This window comes from Oryctolagus cuniculus, chromosome 17 (genome assembly GCF_051225735.1).
Source record: "Oryctolagus cuniculus isolate XC-2025 breed Fujian yellow rabbit chromosome 17, ASM5122573v1, whole genome shotgun sequence".
Classification (NCBI taxonomy): Eukaryota; Metazoa; Chordata; class Mammalia; order Lagomorpha; family Leporidae; genus Oryctolagus; species Oryctolagus cuniculus.
This window is the reverse complement of record NC_142883.1, coordinates 19,955,303-19,976,184: the sequence shown is the minus strand read 5'-3', so window position 1 is coordinate 19,976,184 and position 20,882 is coordinate 19,955,303. Positions and strand designations below refer to the sequence as shown.

Here is a 20,882-nt window from a genome sequence, read left to right as displayed (position 1 = left end):
CTGGCGGGCGCTGGGCCTCTCGGACCCCCAGGTCTGGGCTTGGAAGGTGTCCGTGGGTAAGAGGAAAAGTAACGTCACAGAATATTCTTTCCAACTCTTTGTTTTTAGCCACGTGAAAGGATTATTTTTGAAAATATTTCTATTTTAAAAATAGGACCGCGGTTATCTTTTCCTTCCGGCAATAATGCATAGTAATTATTATCTTCTGTGAGATAATCAGAAGTTAGCATTCCCTCGCTGACTGCAGACACGGCAGTGTCAAGGCTACAAGGAGGGTGAGGGTCTCCAGTCTCCTTTTATAGGCGACAAAACTAGAACCTCTGAACCAAGCACCACCCCGGCTGTCCGGTTCTCACATCTTCCTCTTGGTTCTACGGTATCTTCTAAGCCCTGGGATGGCAGCAGAGGGGGGGCAGTCTCCCAGGCTGCCTGTGGGAAGGGTGGGTGTTCCAGGACGTCCTCTAAGGAAACGCAGGATACGCCTTCTGCCCCACGCCCGCCTCACCTCTCCCAGCCCCTACCTCCCAGTCACCCAGAAACTCAGCTGCGGCCTGCATCCCCTCCTCTCCTTCTTTTTATTTTTTAAAGATTTATTTAATTATTTGAACGGCCGAGTTACAGACAGCCAGAGGCAGAGGTAGAGAGAAAGAGAGGTCTTCCATCTGCTGGTTCACTCCCGAGATGGTCACAATAGCTAGAGTTGAGCTGATCCAAAGCCAGGAGCCAGGAGCTTCTTCCAGGTCTCCCTCGTGGGTGCAGGGGCCAAGGACTTGGGCCATCTACTGCTTTCCCAGGTCATAGCAGAGAGCTGGACTGGAAGAGGAGCAGCTGGGACTCAAACCAGGGCCCATATGGGATGCTGGCACCGTAGGTGGCGGCCTTACCAGCTACACCACAGTGCCGGCCCCTCCCCACCCCAATTCTTCCAAAGCACCCGTGGTCTGCAGCCAAGAGGAACAGCAGTTTGGGGCAAGATCCCCAGCTCCAGGCCACTTCCCTTCCCTCCTCAGCTTAGCTGCCCTGTGTCCCTGGGGTGCAGATGAGGACAAGGGGGAAATGAGCCTTTTCCAAACCATCCTGACCATATTTTATTTTGGGAAACCTCCTTCCCTGGCCGCTGCCTGGCCAGTGCCCCGCTGACAAAGTTTAACTCCTGCAGGAAGGGTGGAATTTGATAGCGAGAGCACAGGGTTGATGGAGCGCACGTGGAGAGGAGCCACGTGTGCGTGTGTGTGTGTGTGTGTGTGTGTAGGAGCCGGCTGGCTGTTTGTGGAAACAGGATATCTGCTGATGGCTGCTCCCAGGGAGGCGGTTGAGGAAGAAGGCGGGGAGGGAGAGGAAGGTCAGTCTGGGATTCCCATAACAGTGCGAGGGTTTCATCTGGGGTCGGGTCGAGGCAGCCCCTGGAGTGGCAGGAGGGCAGCCAGGAGGGAGCTGCTAGCTGTTTGCCATGAAGCAAATGCTTCCAGGGAGGTTTTTCCTGTGGACAAAATGTACAGCACGCCCTGCCATCCATGCGTCCCCCAGCTGGCGAACAGATGCACGGTTCAAGGTCCTGAAGCTGGACTTTCTCGCTGCCAGAGATAAGTCAGCCATTCCCATGCCTAGCAATGATTAAGCCGCCTCTCCCTGTGCCTGTTTTCCCCAGTGTGTTTTTTCTACCAGGTGAACTAACCGGGTCACTCACTCAGGAGGTGACGGCAGCTGCATGGCCAGTTTCTAGTGTCTACCACCATCCATCTCCCCCACTTTTCCCTTGGGAGGGAAAGACCCCAAACAAGTAAAGACATCATCATCACCACCGGCATCATCATCATAAGTCAACCCACGCATATTGCCATTTGGGCTGCGTCCCTTCAGAGAAGTCTGCGCTGCTCCAACAGAAGCTGTGGCTGGTACCCCTGCTATCCGGTGCTCACAAGACCCATTGCACGGGTAACAGCTACGTAGAGGTAGCTCCTCTCTTAGAACCCAGGGCCCCAGACAGACTGTGGGAGTCAGCTATAGAAAAACAAAGTCAGACTTCCTACTGGTAAGAAATGCATACGGAGTAGACGGTGGCTTCTTCCCCTCTCTGCTTTCCCACTGGTAAATAAACTTGTTCGAGTTAATGTGTCAATTCTATTCCAGGCAAAGGAAGGTGCCGGGACCCTGGAGGCAGCTGTAGTTGTTTTTTTTAACTTTTATTTTATTTATATATTTGAAAGGCACAGTGACAGAGAGAGAAGGGGAGAGAGAGATTTTCCATCTGCTGGTTCACTCCCCAAATGCCTACATAGTTGGGGCAGGGCCAGGCCAAAGCCAGGAGCCAGGAACTCCATCTGGGTGTCTCACGTGGGTGGCAGGGGCCCAAGGACTTGAGCCATCGTCTGCTGATGCAGGGAGCTGGATGGGAAGAACAGCCGGGACTTGAGCTGGGGCTCAGATACCGATTCCGATGTTGCAAGCAGCTACTTAGCCCGCTGCCGGGACACCCGCCCAGCTGCACTCACTTGACAGCAGCCCAGCGTGTCCCTCCTGGCACCTCCTTCGAGTTTCTCTTAAAACCAGAACATGGAGAGAATGCCTGGAGGCTCTGCTGTGGGGCTGACCGAGAGGAGCCCAAAGAATCTTCCACGGGCGCTGCTTCCCAGACACAGCGGCTCACTTCCCCAGAAGGGTCTCGGGCCTTCCCTGCCAAGGATAAAACAGTAGTGAGCCCACGTCTGTCCTGCCCACACTGTGTTTCCCAGTATAAGGATGTGCCCGCTTACACAATGGTGCCAGTGTCTCTGGCTGTTGAGGGCTCAGGAACAAGCACCGCTCACTTTGAGCTCCTCGGAGAGCCAGGCACATGATTCGCCCAGGAGATGTCAGTGGAATTAAACTGGAGGAACTCCTGAAAGGGGGGATGGCAAGAGGCAGAAAGGGTGGTTGCATCCCCGTCTGGAGATGGTTTTTCACATTTTATTTGTGTATTTATTTATTTATTCATTTGAGTGGCAGAGAGCTATACAGATGGAGAGAGGGAGGGAGGGAGGGAGGGAGGAGAGAGAGAGAGAGAGAATGTTCCATCTATTCTCCCCTAAATGTCCGCAGTGGCCCAGGCTGGGCCCTGCCAAAGCCCAGCCCTTGGGACTCAATCCAGGCCTCCTGTGTGGGTGGGAGGGACCCAGCTACTCCAGCGCTCACCACTGCACTGGCGGAAGCTGCAGGCTGCACCTTTACCCGCTACGCTGCCGCAGCGCCAGCCCCTGCAGACGGGTCTTTCAATGAGCGAGTTCTCAGCAAAACCTCCAGCGACTCGAATGCTTCATGCACAACACTCGCCCCGCGAGCCACACGGCCCTGGAGGTCACACAGTGTCTCTTATCGGCCGCCTCTCCCAGCGGCACAGATCCCTGAGGGGCTCACCTCCTTCTACACGTGCTAAATCTTTGCTGGAGGAAGCAGGAAGGGACAGGAAGGTGGAGAGCTGGGGTCTAGCAGTCACATGATGGAATCCACAGCTTCTCTGACCAAAGGGGTCCCCCTGCCTGGCGGGCAGCCTGCCAGAGGCTCTGCCAGGGCCTCTGAATGCCCAGACTGGGGTATGAGCTCCACCTGGGGTCCTCATCAACACCGGCATTCTCTGTGAGGCTCCCAGAGAGACGCACTGAGCACACGAGGCTCCCCACCTGCCGCGAGGGCCCTGGCTCCAAAAGCCCGCGGCGAGCTGCACACTGGCCTTTGGATGTTTTGTCAGAGGACCGTCCCTGCTTGTCCTCGACTCACCTCGGGCCATGGAAAGCCCAGCCCCAGGGAGCAGCACAGAAGTTACTCAGCACTTTCTAGGAAGATCCGTCCGTCTCGAGGGAAGAGGTGGTCTCTGGTCGTGCAGGCTGGGCGGCTCAGAACAGGCACACGTCCCACCCCTCCGATACCACCAGACACACGCTTCCCTGGCAGCCCGTTACCACCACCACAGCACCTGCCCTCCAAGCCAGGTGTGGCAGGATAAGGCTGCTGGGGCCACAGGGACAGGGCGGCCCAGGGCAATTAGGGGAGCCACTGAGTGGGGGGAGGGCTGAGACCCACAATGCACCTCCTGGGTGATGTTTTAATCATTTCCAGCCCGGAAAATGTCAACCTCTGCTACAGACCCAGGAGCCCTGGGCTTTCCCTTGTCCCCGACCTGCCAATGTGGACTTACTGATGGAAACACAGGGAAAATTTTTACAAGTTTTATTCCCCCCACCACCCCACCCCAGCTGCTATCCTGGAAAACGCATGACTTTGTCACCTGATTCATTCCCCTGCTCCATTCTGAGTCCCAAGAGACTCAGATTAATTCATTGAATGACCTTAAAGTCAGGGCCTGGGAGGGAGATTCATATGCATTTGGAAGCTCAGGCTACAGCAGCCGTCTTTCTAAAATAACTGGAACTTTCTAACACTTTCTCCAGAGCCACCAGTCACCAGCTTGCTGGTGTTCTGATTCCGCACCACACACAGCTCTCTCCTGTTGCGTGGGCGTACGCCCATTCTACTGCTTAAACTGGGCTGTTAAACCCTCCACGTGCTCAGCTGTGCAGCCGCTCAGTGCATGCACCGCTGCGTTCACAGGTGATTCTTTTCTGGCCGTAAGAGGTCTCGAGCCAACACTGGGGGAAGCGTTGTCCTAACAGGGGAGCCCCAGACCTCACTGCTGCAAGGCGACAGCTCCCAGTACGATAGAACTGGCCACGTTTTAAGATGAGTGACTGGGGCCGGCACTGTGGCGCAGCAGGTTAAAGCCGCGGCCTATAGCGCTGCCATCCCACATGGACACAGGTTCGAGTCCTGGCTGCTCCACTTCCGATCCAGATCTCTGCTATGGCCTGGGAAAGCAGTGGAAGATGGGTCAGTCCTTGGGCCCCTGCACCCACTTGGGAGACCCAGAAGCTCCTGGCTCCTGGCTTTGGATTAGCTCAGCTCTGGCCGTTGTGGTCATTTGAGGAGTGAACCAGTGGATGAAAGACCTCTCTGTCTCTGTCTCTCTCTCTCTGACTCTACCTCTACCTGTAACTCTGTCTTTCAAATAAATAAAATAAATCTTAAAAAAAAAAAAGCGTGACTGTAGAACTTGCATGCCTAGAGCACCAAGGCCTCTCTGTCCTCACAGAAGTACAGTTACAGACTTAGGCGTTCAGATACCTTCCCAAGAGCCATGGTGGATTTAGACTCTGGCCCGTGCCTCTGGCCTGGTTTCGGGGCCCTGGAGGGCAGCCCCTTGCACCAGGGAACAGTGTGCCAAGGTTAATCATTGGCCCCGCTGCGTGCATGGCCGATCAGGCTGTTTTTGTGTGCCTGTTTTTCTATTTTACGTAAATCACCCTGAACATGTTTGCATCGACCTACTGGTGATGCACCTTTGATCAATAGATTTTAGACAAAAGTGCTTTTTGAGTCCAAAGATCAGGGCTGGGTTGGCCTGCAGACTGGATTCAGGGTGCATAAAACAGGGGCAAGGCGCAGACTGATAGTAGAGCAATCAGCACCAAGCCTGAAGCAACAGTGAGGCCCTGCCGGCTGCTCCCCGGTGCCAAGGGATGAGGATGGAGGAGGGGATGAATGCTCTCCACGACTTTGGGATCCGCTCAACGCGTTATCTGCAGGTGAACTACCAAGGCTCCCAGGACTGGTTCATCTCGGTGTCCGTGATCGCCGACCTCAGGAATGCCTTCTACGTCCTCTTCCCCATCTGGTTCCACCTGCGAGAAGCTGTGGGCATCAAACTCCTCTGGGTCGCTGTGATCGGAGACTGGCTCAACCTCGTCTTCAAGTGGTAAGAACCAGGCAGAGAGGTGAGGGGCAGGCAGGGGCTGGAACTCCCTGTCCACCTGCAGCTGCTTTCCCCAGGAGGCCCCCCGACTTTGGGTCCTCTGCAGAAAGGGGGACAGCAGAGAAAAGCCAGTCAGTGAGTTCAAAATACCAGGAAGCCTATTTTGTACAAACTGAAGGAGTGGAAGGACAGGCGAATCATGAAAAGCCCCAGTTGCAGGCTTTAAGCAAAGAAGCATAGTTGTATCACTTTGAAGCAGAATAAGTAATCAGAAGATAGACACACGAACGAAGGAGAATCCGTGGAAAGGGAACGAATGATTCAGAAAGCTGTGGTGTGGGGTGACGGAAGGGAGTCCAGAGAACTGGGCTCCAGCCCTCGTCCTGCCACCTGCCAACTATGTCCTTGGAAAGAAAGTCACATCAACTCTCAGCATTTCCAGGTCTGAAAAAAGTTGTGATTTATTTCACAGACAGAGAGCGAGCGAGGTTCCAGGCCCTGGGAGCTGCAAATGTCTGCAGTGGTCAGGACTGGGCTGGGTGGAAGCTGGGAGCCAGGAACTCAACTAGGTCTCCCACGTGGATGGCAGGCACCCAACTACTTGAGCCTCCCAGGGCCTGCATGAGCACACAACTGGGGTCACGAGGTGGGGCCGGGAAGCGAGCCCAGGCATCAGATGTGGGGCATGGGTGTCTTAATTGCTAGGCTAGACGCCTGTCCCTGTGTTTCAATTTTATAATCTGAAATCTTGGGTTATTTCTGGAAACTGAACAATAATCATAGTTAACACCGATTAAAGACTTGGTGTCAGCTCATGTGCTGAGCGTTTGTCTGTGGGGGTGGTTACCAGCGTTTCAGAAATGAAGAGACCAAGCCCTGGTCTCAGGACTAAATGGCGAGCCCAGCGTGTTTGGTAAACAGCAGAGCCAGGCCTGACGCCCAGGAAGGCTGGCTTCATAGGCGATGCTTTTAAGAGCTGTGTTGCATCCAGGCCTAGTAACCCAGCTATGGAGGAGAGAAGGGAAGCCCCCATCTCAGCATTAGCTGATTTCTGTTGTGTAGCTACTCCCATTGTGGCCACATTCAAGTTATTCATGGTTCTGGCTTACAAAACCCAAATATTTAACAACGAATTCTTTTAAAATTTTATTTTGAGAGACAGAGAGAGGAGAGAGAACAAGAGCGAGAGAGAGAGAAGAGAAAGGGAGTCCCATCTTCTGGTTCACTCTCCAAATGCCCACAATGGCCCGGGCTGAAGTTGGGAGCCAGGGACTTATCCAGAACGTGGCTGCTTCAGTCACCAGCACTGCCTTGCAGGGTCTGATCAGCAGGAAGCTGGAGTCAGGCGCTGGAGCCAGAGGAGGGTGTCTACCCGGGGCACTGAGATATGAGCTAAATACCCATAAACACCCCAGGCTAAACACCTGCTGCTGACAATGAGCCCTTGTTAGCCAGGGCTTGCTGACTTGAGCTTAACTCCAGCTTGGCCTCTCTGTCCACACGAAGGGGACCAGCTGCCTCCCAGTCCATTATCATTTTGACAACCAACCGAGGGGCCTGAAGACCCCTTCCAGCCTGAATATTTTCCAGTTCATAAACCATGAAACTCCTTTAGAGCAGGAAAAGATTTATCTCGTTCCGTCCCAGGGCCCAAGGCGTAGTGATGAGATGGCTGGAACTTGTGCTGAGAAAGCTGAGTCTCGTCTCTAGCTTGGCCTATTCTGCAGCATGACCACGGAAAACGAAACAAGGCTACTCCAGACACCTGAGCTCCGTGGCTTTGCTCCGGATTGGCAGAGATCAGTTAGCGGCTGTCCCTGCTGTCGGCAAGGATTCATTTTTCCACCCTCCAGGGGAAAGGAGGCACTCTGGTTGGCCTTTGACCCCTGCTGGCACTGTGGAAACCGTTCGTGCTTTTCCATGGGAAGTGGTGTGTCTGAGACACTGTATTAGAGCAGAGAGGAGACTGAACGGATTCCTGGAGTTCCGTCTACATGGAGGGCAACCCTGCTGGGAACGGAGGGTTGTCCTGGGCGCTGGGGCAGAGGTCAGGGGAACTCGTAGCATTTCCAAGTCCAAGTTGCAAACACTAAAGGATGCAGCCTTCCAAGACAAATTTTTCTTTCTTTTTTTTTTTTTTTTTTTGACAGGCAGAGTGGACAGTGAGAGAGAGAGACAGAGAGAAAGGTCTTCCTTTTGGCCGTTGGTTCACCCTCCAATGGCCGCCGCGGCCAGTGCGCTGCGACCGGTGCACCGCGCTGATCCGATGGCAGGAGCCAGGTACTTATCCTGGTCTCCCATGGGGTGCAGGGCCCAAGTACTCGGGCCATCCTCCACTGCACTCCCGGGCCACAGCAGAGAGCTGGCCTGGAAAAGGGGCAACCGGGACAGAATCCGGCGCCCGACCGGGACTAGAACCCGGGGTGCTGGCGCCGCAAGGCAGAGGATTAGCCTAGTGAGCCGCGGCGCCGGCCTCTTTTTCTTTTTTTAAGTCATATAGCTGCTGTTATTGTGGATTTTAGGATCAAGGATTTCTTGATATTTGAATAGATAATATGTTCGAACAGTGCAGAATTCAAAAGTTATATAAAGGTTGTGCCATATAATTTCTCTTCCGAGCCTCTCCTAGCCACCTGCTTCCCTTTCCTGAAGACAAAACATGCAGGCGTATTTCAAAATGCTCATGGAAAGAGCAGGTGTTGGGGGCAGCAGTTGAGGTGCTACTTGGGTGCACGTGCCCATATCGGAGGGCCTGGTTCAAGTTCTAGCTCTGCTACTCCAGTTCAGCTTCCTGCTTCTACACAGGCGGCAGGTGACGCCTCAGTTACGCGGGTCTCTGCCACCCACATGGGAGATCCATCTGAGTTCCAGACTCCTGGCCTCGGCCTTACCCAATATGGAGAGTAAATCAGTGGATGGACCCTCTCTCTGTCTCTCTGCCTTTCAAATAAAGTGAGACACAAATAAATAAATTTTTGTCAAGGTCATAGGAAAAGGAATTAAAAGACAAGTCTGTTTTGGTGTCCACTTGGAACACCCGTATCCCCTATCAGAGTGCCTGGGATCAGGTTCTGCCTCTGCTTCTGACCCAGCTTCCTGCTAATGTACCTGGGAAGCAGCAGGTGAGGATGGCTCAAGTACCTGGTCCCTGCCGACTGTGCGGAGCTCCTGGCTCCTGACTTCAGCTTGGCTCAGCCCAGGTTGTTGTGAGCAAGTGGAGAGCGAAGCAGCAGGTAGAAGATCAGTCTCCATCTTCTCTCTCTCCCTCTTTCTGCCTTTCAAATAAATAAAAACAAACAAGCTTTTTAAAAAGTCAGAAATTTAAAAATTCTGACAAGTGCATAATTGTTTCATAATGCACATTTTCCATGAACTGTTTTTAATTTTTTTTTTATTTCTTTATTTGAGAGGCAGAGAGATAGCACTTCCATCCTCTGATGTGGCTGAGGCTGGGCTGGGCCGAAGCCAGGACCAAGGAACTCGATCCAGGCCTCCCACATGGGGGGCAGGGACCCTATCACTTGAGCCATCCCTGCTGCCCCTCTGGGTCTGCATTAGCAGGAAGCTGGAGGCAGGGCTGAGCTTGGAGTCAGAACCAGGTCCTCCGATGTGGCACAGGGATGTCTTCACCCCAAGGCCAGACCTGTTCCATGAACGTTTTGAGATACCTTCATAGATCTTCCCCTCAAGATACTCTCTCCTGGGCAAAAGCATTCCGTCAATAACTCCAGGCCCTGTTCTTTCTGCAGGATTCTCTTTGGGCAGCGCCCATACTGGTGGGTGCTGGACACCGACTACTACAGCAACACCTCCGTGCCAGTGATAAAGCAATTCCCTGTCACCTGTGAGACTGGGCCAGGTGAGACTCCCAGCCCTGCAGAGACAGAAGCTGCCCTTGCTCATCATGGTCACCTAGTAGCATTCATTGTGGGCAAAGTTGACCTTGAAGGGACGTGTCGTGGTCGTCCATGGGGTATAACTCCATTTTAATTCACTCCAGCAAAGCACTATACTGTCTCTGAAAAATCTGCCTGGTGTTTCCAGAACCCCAGCTGCGAGTCCAGAGAGGCAGGGGCACCTCCTTCTCCCTTGACCCTGGCAAAGGGCTGGAGAGAGAGACTGTGCCTGTGTCCAGGGGGGGAACGCGGTAGAATCCTGGGCCCCTGGATGTCCAGCAGACAAGTCCTCCTGAGCTGATCAGCCAGTCCCAACCCTGCCTTTTCTTGGTTACAGCCAGCCAGATGCAGATAAGTCAAATGACAGGTTTGATTTGCTTCTGTTCGTGGCAGGAGCCCCCAGCACTTCCCTCCCCGCCATGTTTCAGGGTGGACACGGCTTCCTGAGAGACCCCGTCTCCTTAGTCATTTGCCCTCACAGACCCTTGTTCACTGCAGAGCCCACTCACTCACTCGGCTGTTACTGAGCACCCACTGTGTCCCAGCCATGCTGCTGGGTGCCTGGAACACCGTCGACAGTGGGCGGGACAGACCCGAGGCCCCCTGCCCCTTGCGGAGCTACGATTCCAACGGAGGGGGGAGTGATATACAAGTGAAGCATGGAGGTGACCAGAGAAGGTATTCCACACGCAAAAAGAAGAAGAAAGAAACAGCATCACCTCCGGGAGTCCCTAGACGGCTGACTCCAGTGCAGACTGGCAGGCTGGAGTCTTGAGACCCTCAGTGGCAGCCCTGGAGGGAGGGAGGGAGGGGCTCAGTAGGGCAGAAGGAAAATGCAGGTTCAATTCAGTCTGAACCAAGCCACATGGAGCTCTGAGTCTGGGGAGCGCTCTTCAGGCTCGCCCTGAGCTGGGTCAGGGGTCCATCTCTGAAACGGGCTTGATAGCCAGCCTCGGCTCCTGGCTCCAGCTTCCTGCTAGGCCGTGGTGATGGCTCAGGTCACTGGGTCCCTGCTCACTTGCTCTCTTCTCCCTCCCCCTCCCTCTGCCTTTCTCTAAAGAAACAATGAATGGGTGGTAGAATGGGTGCATGGGTGGATGACTGGAAGGAAGGGAGGATGATGCCTCCTGGCAGTCTCCTGGGTGGAAGCAATTAAAAAAAAAACTTTCTTAACCAAAACTCCCATTTGTTAGTTTACTCCCCAAATGCCTGCAACAGTCAGGACGGGGCCAGGCCAAAGCCAGGGGCTTGGAACTCCATCCAGGTCTCCCCATGGGTGACAGGGACCCAACTGCTTGAGCCATGCTGCCTCCTGCCGTGTGCATGACTGGGAACCGGAACCTGGAGTAGAACCAAGCCCTGAAGCCAGGCACTCTGACACGAGGGGTGGGCCTCTTACCCGCTAGACCTAGCCCTGGCTCCCAGGTGGAGAGCTTTGCATCTCTGAGCCACTCATCCTTTGTCTTCCCTCCAGGGAGTCCCTCTGGCCATGCCATGGGTACAGCAGGTGTGTACTACGTGATGGTCACTTCCATACTCTCCATCTTTCGGGGGAAGAAAAAGCTGACCTACAGATTTCGGTAAGAACTCACCCCTGGGCTGTGGGCGGTGGAAGGCGGGTGGGCGGGGCTCTCCCTGCAACTGACACAGTACTCGCTCTGCCGCACACCCCTGGCCCATCCCCACACCCTGGGCTGGCACTGCTAAGAGTTGTGGCACTTTTGCTGAGGGTGAACACCAGAGTCACAAAATGTTAGTGCAACCCTGTGTTTTACCAATAGGGAGATTCGGGTTAACACCATGAAGGGGCTTCCACAGATCAGACAGCAAGGTAGTAACAGGGCTTCAATAAAAACCTATTTCTGAGGCCAGCACCGCGGCTCAATAGGCTAATCCTCCGCCTGCGGCACCAGCACACCAGGTTCTAGTCCCGGTCGGGGCGCCGGATTCTGTCCCAGTTGCTCCTCTTCTAGTCCAGCTCTCTGCTGTGGCCCGGGAGGGCAGTGGAGGATGGTCCAAGTCCTTGGGCCCTGCACCCGCATGGGAGACCAGGAGAAGAACCTGGCTCCTGCCTTCGGATCAGTGCGATGAGCCTGCCACAGTGCGATGAGCCTGCCACAGCGCGCTGGCCGCGGCGGCCATTAGAGGGTGAACCAACAGTAAAGGAAGACCTTTCTCCCTGGCTCTCTCTCTCTCTCACTGTCCACTCTGCCTGTCAAAACAAAACAAAACAAAACAACAAAAAAAACCCCACTATTTCTGGAGGGTGGGTGTTGGGTGCAGAGGTTAAGTCATCGCTTGGGACACCCGCATCCCACATTGGTTCGAGTCCTGGCTACCCACTTCCAATCCAGCTTTCTGCTAATGCACAGCAGATGATGGCTCAAATGTTTGGATGCTTGCTACCCAGATTGAGTTCTGGGCTCCTGGCACTGGCTTAGCATAGGCCCAGCTGTAGTGAGCACTGGGGAGAGTGAACCAGCAGATGGAAGAACTCCCCCACCCCCTGTCTCTCTCTGCTTTTCAAATAAAATGAATACAACAGCAACAATAACAAACCAGAAAGAGAAAGTCAGTTGAAAACTAAAACAGACAAACAAGCAAACAAACAAAAAGCTTATTTCTGTACCAAGCAGAGTTGCCCTCTCCAGGTTAAAAAAAAAAACTTTTTTTTGACAGGCAGAGTGGACAGTGAGAGAGAGAGACAGAGAAAAAGGTCTTCCTTTGCCGTTGGTTCACCCTCCAATGGCCGCTGCAGCCAGCGTGCTGCGGCTGGCGCACCGCGCTGATCCGAAGCCAGGAGCCAGGTACTTCTCCTGGTCTCCCATGGGGTGCAGGGCCCAAGCACCTGGGCCATCCTCCACTGCACTCCCTGGCCACAGCAGAGAGCTGGCCTGGAAGAGGGGCAACCAGGACAGAATCCGGCGCCCCGACCGGGACTAGAACCCGGTGTGCCGGCGCCGCAAGGCGGAGGATTAGCCTAGTGAGCTGCGGCACCGGCCTCCAGGTTAAAATAAACAGAGACCCAGACCTTCCCTCTACAGGGAACCTGGGTATGCAGCTGCTGTGCAAATCCTTGATTGCCAATCAGATCAAATAGGCAGGATCTGCCATTTATCATGGGCATCTTTTTTTTCATTTTTGGAAAATTTTATTTATTTGAAAAGCAGAGATGGGGACAAATAGAGACACAATGAGAGAGATCATCCATCTGCAGGTTCACTCCCCCTTTTAAATATTTATTTATTTATTTATTTATTTATTTGAAAGGCAGAGTTACGGGGGGGGGGGCGGTGGTGGAGAGAGAGAGAAGGAGAGGAGAGATCTTCCATCCACTGGATCACTCCCCAAATAGCCACAATGCCCAGGGCTGGGCCAGGCCAAGGCCAGGAGTCAGGAGCTTCTTCCAGGGCTCCCGCATGGGTGCAAGGGCCCAAGCACTTCGGCCATCTTCAGCTGCTTTCCCAGGTGCATTAGCAGGGAGCCGGATCAGAAGTGGAGCAGCTGGGACTTTAACCAGGACCCACATGGGGTGCTGACGTCGCAGGCAGAGGCTACAGCGTCACCCCCACTACACCATAGTGCTGGCCCCTTTCACAGGCATCTTTAAGCTCTCGGGCAGAGACTTCATCTACAGAAATTCTGCTGATGGCACCAGGTTCGCCAGTCTCCGCCATTCCTGTCTGGGTTTTCTCTCCGTTGGAAGAGCAGAGCCCGGGTTCTGTATGACTGCCTCTCCCGCAGGTGCTTGACCGTGGTGCTGTGGCTGGCTTTCTGGGCAGTGCAGCTGAACGTCTGTCTGTCGCGGATCTACCTTGCTGCTCACTTTCCCCACCAGGTTGTTGCTGGAGTCTTGTCAGGTATCAGCTGCTCCGGCTCCCTTCCTCTTCCCCTCCAATCCCACTTGTCCCTAATCCAGACAAAATCCCAGAATTCCAGCCATACTGTGTGTGTTATCAGCGCTGTGAACATTTCACTGGGCTGAAAGTCAAGGGCGGGTGGTTTGGAAAGGTTCATTTCTGCAGGAGTGCCCAGATCCACTGGATGAAACATGGCCGGAAAAGTTGCAAGTCATCAAATTAAGTCACCCAATTGAATTAGCTTGAAATGGTCGAGCTTTGCACATCTTTCGTGTCTCACTAATCTTCCACTGGGAGTGGCCTCTGATTTAGTTCTCAGAGTATCTACCAAATGCAACACATTAACACGGTGCCCTAAGAAAAGTCTTGGCTTAACTACATTCATTCGCAAACCCAATAGTTGATCTCTTCCATAGGTTCAGAGTTTTGTATACCTGTGTTTTCTTAGAGAAAAGATTTAGGTTAAGTGTAAGAAAAGTGTGTTGATTTCGTGGGAGGCACTCGAGTGGGAGCCCTTAAGGAAATCATGGACTTTCCTCCCCAGAGAACTAAGAGCATGGGAAGAGCTGTGTTGAAACAAGGAAAACAGCGGTCTCCAGGGACCGCAGCAGTAGCACAGTGGTTAGCCCCGGTGCCATGTTTGAGGAAGGCCTGGAAGCCACGTCATGGGAAAGGCCGGGGGATGTTTAGGCTGGAGAGAACCGTCCCCTTACTGTGATGCCATGGAAGGAACTGAGACTGACGGGTGGCGTGACAGAAGTCAGCATAAGGAAGAACTGCTTTGTTAAAATATTTATTTTTTATTTATTTGAAAGGCAGAGGTACAGAGGGAAGAGGAGAGGCAGAGAGAGAGGAGAGAGAGTGAGCTTCCATCTGCTGGTTCACTGCCCAGATGGGTGCACTGGGGCTAGAGCTAGGAGTCTGGTACTTCTTCCAGGTCTCCCACGTGGGTGCAGGGGCCCAAGGACTTGGGCCATCTTCCACTGCTTTCCCAGGCCATTAGCAGGGAGCTGGATCGGAAGTGGAGCTGCCGGGACTCAAACCAGCACCCACATGGGAAGCCAGCATTGCAGGCAGCAGCTTTCCCGCCACACCACAACACCAGCATCCAGGGGAGATAACTTTCTAACAATCAAATGCACTCAAAGGTGAAAGGAGTTCTAGTGGGAGTGAGTTTTTCACTCCTAAGGGTGTTCAAGTAGAGACAGGAGGACCCCCTGTCAGGAAACCCGTGCAAGGTAGGACTCTCCCATCCAAGAGTCACACAGAGCAATCAGCTGGACAGCCCTGCAGTGTGCAGCGATTTCACTGTTCGATGGCAGGATGAATAGCAGGGTCACCCGTCGCTCCACACCCACTGCCGGTGAGGCCCCAGCGCCACCCCCCTTCCTCACGGCCCTTCTCTCTTCTGCCCAGGCATCGCCGTGGCCGAAGCCTTCCACCACATCCGCGGCATCTACAATGCCAGCCTCCAGAAGTATTTTCTCATCACCTTCTTCCTGTTTAGCTTTGCCATTGGATTTTACCTGCTGCTCAAGGGGCTGGGGGTGGACCTCCTGTGGACCCTGGAGAAGGCCAAGCGCTGGTGCGAGCGGCCAGAATGGGTCCACATCGACACCACGCCCTTCGCCAGCCTGCTCAAGAACCTGGGGACGCTCTTTGGCCTGGGGCTGGCGCTCCACTCCAGCATGTACAGAGAGAGCCGCAAGGGCAGGCTGAACAGGCGGCTCCCCTTCCGGCTCGGCTGTATCGTGGTCTCCCTCGTCCTGCTGCACCTCCTCGACTCTCTGAAGCCCCCCTCCCACGTGGAGTTGGTCTTCTATGCCCTGTCTTTCTGCAAGAGTGCGGCAGTGCCACTGGCATCCGTCAGTCTCGTCCCCTACTGCCTCGCCCGGGTCCTGGGCCAGACACACAAGAAGTCTTTGTAAGGGCTGTGGAGCCTTCGATGACTGTGGCGAGGATTACGGGGTGGGACGAAGGTCTTGGGCCAGCCCGGTTGGAGGCCAGAGGCGTTACAAGTAGCTCAGGTGACTGCCCGGTTTTGCAATGCTAGTCATATGGGCTGAGGCTATTTGAGAAAGCCTTGACTGTTAGAAGTTGGCTCATTCTGGATTTTTCTTCCCCCCAAGACCTACTTACTTGTGCTTTGGCATGTCAGACATGCCAAAAAGTAAGACTTCCAGGCAGGGACATGCGCAAGCCCAGGCCGGAAGTCCCAGCTGAGAATGCCTACCCATGCTCGTCCTTACCAAGGAAAGGAGAAAGATTTCGCAGGGAAAGAAGGAAGGATTGAGGAAGAGTTGGGAGTAGCCTGCATATTTGCATGCCAAGCAGTGTCCACACAGCCTTCATGGTGTTCCAACCTTTACATGGGGCCCTCTCAGCAGGGGCGGAGTGGCCCGGACAAGGAGTTGGCGGCAGTGCGGTGACACCGCCACTGGCGCTTTGCCACTGTAGGTGCGTGGTCATTGTTGCATTTACTTGGATTTCTGAATGGCTCTGGTGGCCCCGATATTGCACCAGGCAGGAACAGCCGGGCACAGTCAACTTTTCTTCCAGCCCCTTACATCTTCCTCCTTCTAAGCCCAGATCTGTTTCCCCCAGAATGTCCCAGTGGTTCCACAGCCGCCCCGCCGGACCCCAGATGCCTGAAGGGTGACGTTGGTGCTTTTGTAGGTTTCAGTTAAGCTCTGAAATCTTGGGAGAGAGGGTCAGGATTGCTGTTTCCGGAAGGTCACTCCAATGTTACTTTTGATTCCTGGAGGGCAAACACGACTCCTTTCTCTAGCCCAAGACAACCAAGAGCACATTTGTAGAGGAAAAGCCAAGCTGCTCCACGTCTGTTCTCAATATCTGAGCTGATTTGCAGACTGCGTCCTTAAAGAAAAAATGCTGAAGCTATTTATTTGAGACTTTTTGTTTTTGCTATTAATTAAATAGAATATCTTGTATTATCATTCATACCAACCATCCTGCTTTTAACATCTTTGAAAAGAAAAATGCATGTGTGCAGTATTTTATTAAACAACATCTTATTTAAGAATGAAGTCTGGCTGATTGCTATATTTTAGGTCTAATTCTGGCCCAGCTCAATTTCTAGCTCTTTCTCAGTTTCCCCAAACAAATCATCTGGTTTCTCTGTGCCTCTGTGCTCCCCCTGGAGAAGGAGCGTGGTGTCTTGAGTTCAGCAGGAGCCTTCACACAGGGCGCAGGTGGAGTTAAGCCATCAACACAGCCCAGAACAAGGAAGATGCCGAGCTGAGCAGGCCTGGACATTAGCCACCAGGCCACGCAAGTCGTGGCAGCAGAGTGGGCGACGCTGGGATCCACTGGTGTGAGTGACACACTGGTGTCAGCAAGGTTCCTGGGCAGAGCTGACCACGCAGCGCAGGTCCCGCACCCGGGCGTGCTCAGGGAGCTGCAGGCTTCTCGGCATCCCGCGCCCAGGCTCCCAGCTCCAGGGGCCTCAGGTCAGCGCCACAGCCCTGGACACGGAGGCTGAGAACTTCGGAATGTGTGGACTTGGGGAAGGCTGGGGCCTCCTGCTGGATCTGGGTGCTAAGTCCCACAGAGACGCTAACGGTCACCCAGGGAGACAGGAAATGATTGGATCCGTCTGAATGGAGCCCCACTGCTCAGGCAGAGCATGAGCCGGGCTCATGATTCATTTGTTCTCAGGGACCAAGTCCAAGGTCCTTGCAGGTAAACGGTGTCCCCACCGCATTCCATCTGGGAGGCTGATCAGGACACATAACAGATGATATCTATAGCAGGTTTGCTGTATGCCAGGCTCTGCCCCATGCGTTTCATTTCCACAGTTAACTCGATTGACTTTCCCAACATCTCTGGGAGGTGGCTACTGTAACTCACCCTCATATTGCACATGAATAGGCACGGAGGGGCTAGGATCTTGTCCAGAACGGCGGTGCTGCCTGTAGTGTGATTCCAGAGCCCGTACTCGGCTTCCTCCCCTCTTCCCTGGGGCACTCCATGGAGCCTGGCAAGATTGGCTGCTGTTTTTCAAACCATCCCTCCAATGCCAGATACAGTTCTTCTTTTTTAAAGATTTATTTATTTGAAAGTCATAGTTACACAGAGAGAGAAGGAGAGGCAGAGAGAGAGAGAGAGAGAGAGAGAGAGAGAGAGAGGTCTTCCATTCGCTGGTTCACTCCCAAATTGGCTGCAACAGCTGGAGTTGCGCCAATCTGAAGCCAGGAGCCAGGAGCCTCTTCTGGGTCTCCCACTCAGGTGCAGGGGCCCAAGGACTTGGGCCATCTTCTACTGCTTTCCCAGGCCATAGCAGAGAGCTGGATTGGAAGTGGAGCAGCCGGGACTCGAACCGGTGCCCATATGGGATGCCAGCAATGCAGGAGGTGGCTTTACCCGCTATGCCACATTGCCAGTCCCAGATAGATAAAGTTCTTAATTCAGATGAGGGAAGATCTGATTTGTTTTGGCTGAAGGCCATTATAAAACTGAAGGGGGGCAATGCTGTGGTGCAGCAGGTTAAGCCACTGCTTACAACGCCAGCTTCTCCATATGGGCGCTGGTTCGAGTCCCAGCTGCTCCGCTTCCGAACCAGCTTCCTGATAATGTTTCTGTGAAGGCAGCAGAGGATGGCCCAGGTGCTTGGGCCCTGCCATGTGGGAGACCCGGATGGAGTTTTTGGCTCCTGGCTTCAGCCTGATCCCACCTTGGCTGTTGTCACCATTTGGGGAGTAAACCAGTGAATGGAAAATTTTTTTCTCTCTCTCCTTCCCTCTCTCTCCATTCCTTTGCCTTTCAAATAAGTAAATGTTTATTTTAAAAAGAAACATGAAGATGGTTCTTCTAGGAAGCTAGTATTTGTTTCTAAATATGAAGATATCATATTTCAAAAGTGATTTTATAAAATAACTTTTAAAAAGGTATCACCCTGTTAGTTTAACAGTGTTTATATCAACTTTAGCTTTTTTTTCCTTATCAAGAAAGAGTTTTAAAAGTATGTGCAGGGGCTGGCACTGTGGCATAACAGGTAAAGCCACCGCCTGCAATGCCAGTATCCCATATGGGCACCGGTTCGAGTCCCGGCTGCTCCACTTCCCATCCAGCTCCCTGCTATGGCCTGCGAAAGCAGTAGAAGATGGCCCAAGTCCTCGGGCCCCTGCACCTGTGTGGGAGACCCAGAAGAAGCTCCTGGCTCCTGGCTTCAGATCAGTCCAGTTCCAGCCATTGTTGCCACCTGGGGAGTGAATCAGCAGATGGAAGACCTCTCTTTCTCTCTCTCTGCCTCTGATTGTCTGTAACTCTGCCTTTCAAATAAACAAATCTTTAAAACAAACAAACAAAAGTCTGTGCAGGTGCAGGTGCTTAGCCTGGTGAATAGGACATCAGTGCCTGGGTTCAAACCTCAGTCCAGCATTCAACTGTACCCTCCTTCTACTGTAGATGTCGGGGGACAGCAGCGATGGCTCATGGACTTGGGCTCCTGCTTCTCCCATGGGAGAGCTGGACTGAGTTCCTGGCTCCAAGAATTAGAAATGGGAATTTGGGGAATGAACGAGCAGATGGAATTTCTAGTCTTTCTCTCAAAATAAAAGTGAATAAATCAATAAAAATAAAGTATGCAATGGCTTTGAGAATCTTCACAGAGTTGCCCGGCCACCAGCACCAGTCACACTTGGAGGATTGCTTTGTCACCCCAGAAAGAAACCCTGCACCCATTAGAAGTCGCTCTGATCTCACTCCCACATGGCCCAGCCCCAGGCAAGCACTGGCCCAGCCTTGCACACACAGGCTTAGCTATTCCAGGTGGAATAGTAGAACGCACGGCCTTTGGTGTCTGGCTTCTTTCATTTTACAGGGCATTTTCAAGGTCCATCATATTGTAACAAGTATTGGGACTTCATGCTTATTTATTTATTTATTTATTTACTTGAGAGGTAGAGTTACAGACAGTGAGAGGAGGAGACAGAGAGAAAGGGCTTCTATCCACTTGTTCACTCTCCAGATAGCTGCAATGGCCAGAGCTGGGCTGATCCGAAGCCAGGAGCCAGGAGTTCCCATGCAAGTGCAGGGGCCCAAGCTCTGGGGCCACCTTCTATTGATTTCCCAGGCCACAGAAGAGAGCTGGATTGGAAGAGGAGCAGCCGGGACTCGAACTGGCGCCCATATGGGACCATATGCTGACTTGTTTTCGGATAACCATCACTCTAACTGCTGAGTTATTCATACTTATTGGTTTCTCTGCAGTATTTGCTAGACTAGATGTCTTAGGGCCTATATCTGAAAGTAAAATGGGATGCTATCAATTATATCTAAGAGTTTTTTAAGAGCCTCTTGAGAATAGCAAACACTCTGGACAAATTGCCTTCTAGTGATTTTGTTGAGGAAAGAATTGACTGGACAGAGCTGGCGCCCTGCTATTGCGGGTAAAGCCACCCCCTGCGAGCTGGCATTCCATATGGGTCCTGGTTCAAGTCCCGGCTGCTCCACTTCTGATCCAGCTCCCTGCTAATGTGCCTGGGAAAACAGCTGAAGATGGCCCAGATCTTTGGGCTCTTGCCACCCACGTGGGAGTCCTGGAAGAAGCTCCTGGCTTCGTTTCGGTGCAGCTCCAGTTGTTGCAGCCAACCGGGGAGTGAACCAGTGGATGGAGAACCTCTCTCTCTCTCTCTCTGTAACTCTGACTTTCAAATAAATAAATAAATAATAGAAAGACTCCACAGAGCAGAATTTTTAAAAACAATTTATTTGAAATGCCAAAACAGTTATTCTCCCCCAAAAGTTGTTCATAATTCATTCTATTAAAAAAAATGTTTTTCACTTCATAGGTTCGGGAATTAAGGCCAGAAGAGGTAGAACGGTTGATCTGGGCACAAACAGAACCCGCCCTCGGGTCTCCTGACTCTTTGCAGACAGCAGCCACCCCTTTGCCAGTCTCCTGCGCCCACTCGGGCCGCTGTGTCAACATGCTGCTGTTGGAACAGAAGTAAGAGGCAGCTGTCAACCTTCGAGCCAGCTTGTTTGGACCAGAACCAGGTTTGTCGATGCAAGCCATGGCTAGGAGAACTGTGTCCGAGGTGGCCTGCTCCCACTCTCTCTGGGCGCCTCTCTTCCTGCGCTTTCCAAAGTCTCCCTGGGGCAGAAGCGTAACCAACAGCAACAGGGAACAACCTGGCTGTTTGTACAGGATCTTGGGGAGTTGGATGTTTTTTTAGCATGAGCCTAGTTTTCCAGCCGGCACATTCTCAATACTTTCCTCTGTGTCGTCTTCCACTTCCTCCTCTCCCTCTTCTCGTCCCCCACTCCAGCTCCGCCGGTGGAATAGGACCCCGCCCTATTCCTTTATTATCTGCTCCCCTG

General features: G+C 53.0%; 1 protein-coding gene and 1 long non-coding RNA gene across 2 annotated transcripts; one reads left to right on the top strand and one right to left on the bottom strand.

The window, feature by feature from the left end:
• Positions 1-2,164: 2,164 nt before the first annotated feature.
• Positions 2,165-3,889, bottom strand: LOC149121125 (uncharacterized). The gene is made up of 4 exons (XR_016224002.1): positions 3,754-3,889; positions 2,754-2,878; positions 2,493-2,673; positions 2,165-2,385 (listed from the first exon to the last, which is right to left on the bottom strand). It is a non-coding gene; the product is annotated as an uncharacterized LOC149121125 (long non-coding RNA).
• A 1,592-nt stretch (positions 3,890-5,481) lies between these two features.
• G6PC1 (glucose-6-phosphatase catalytic subunit 1) lies at positions 5,482-16,581 on the top strand. The gene is made up of 5 exons (XM_002719415.6): positions 5,482-5,785; positions 9,532-9,641; positions 11,153-11,258; positions 13,423-13,538; positions 14,955-16,581. Exons 1-5 carry the CDS (start codon positions 5,550-5,552, stop codon positions 15,464-15,466), a joined length of 1,080 nt encoding a protein of 359 aa, XP_002719461.2. The 5' UTR covers positions 5,482-5,549; the 3' UTR covers positions 15,467-16,581.
• Positions 16,582-20,882: the final 4,301 nt, after the last annotated feature.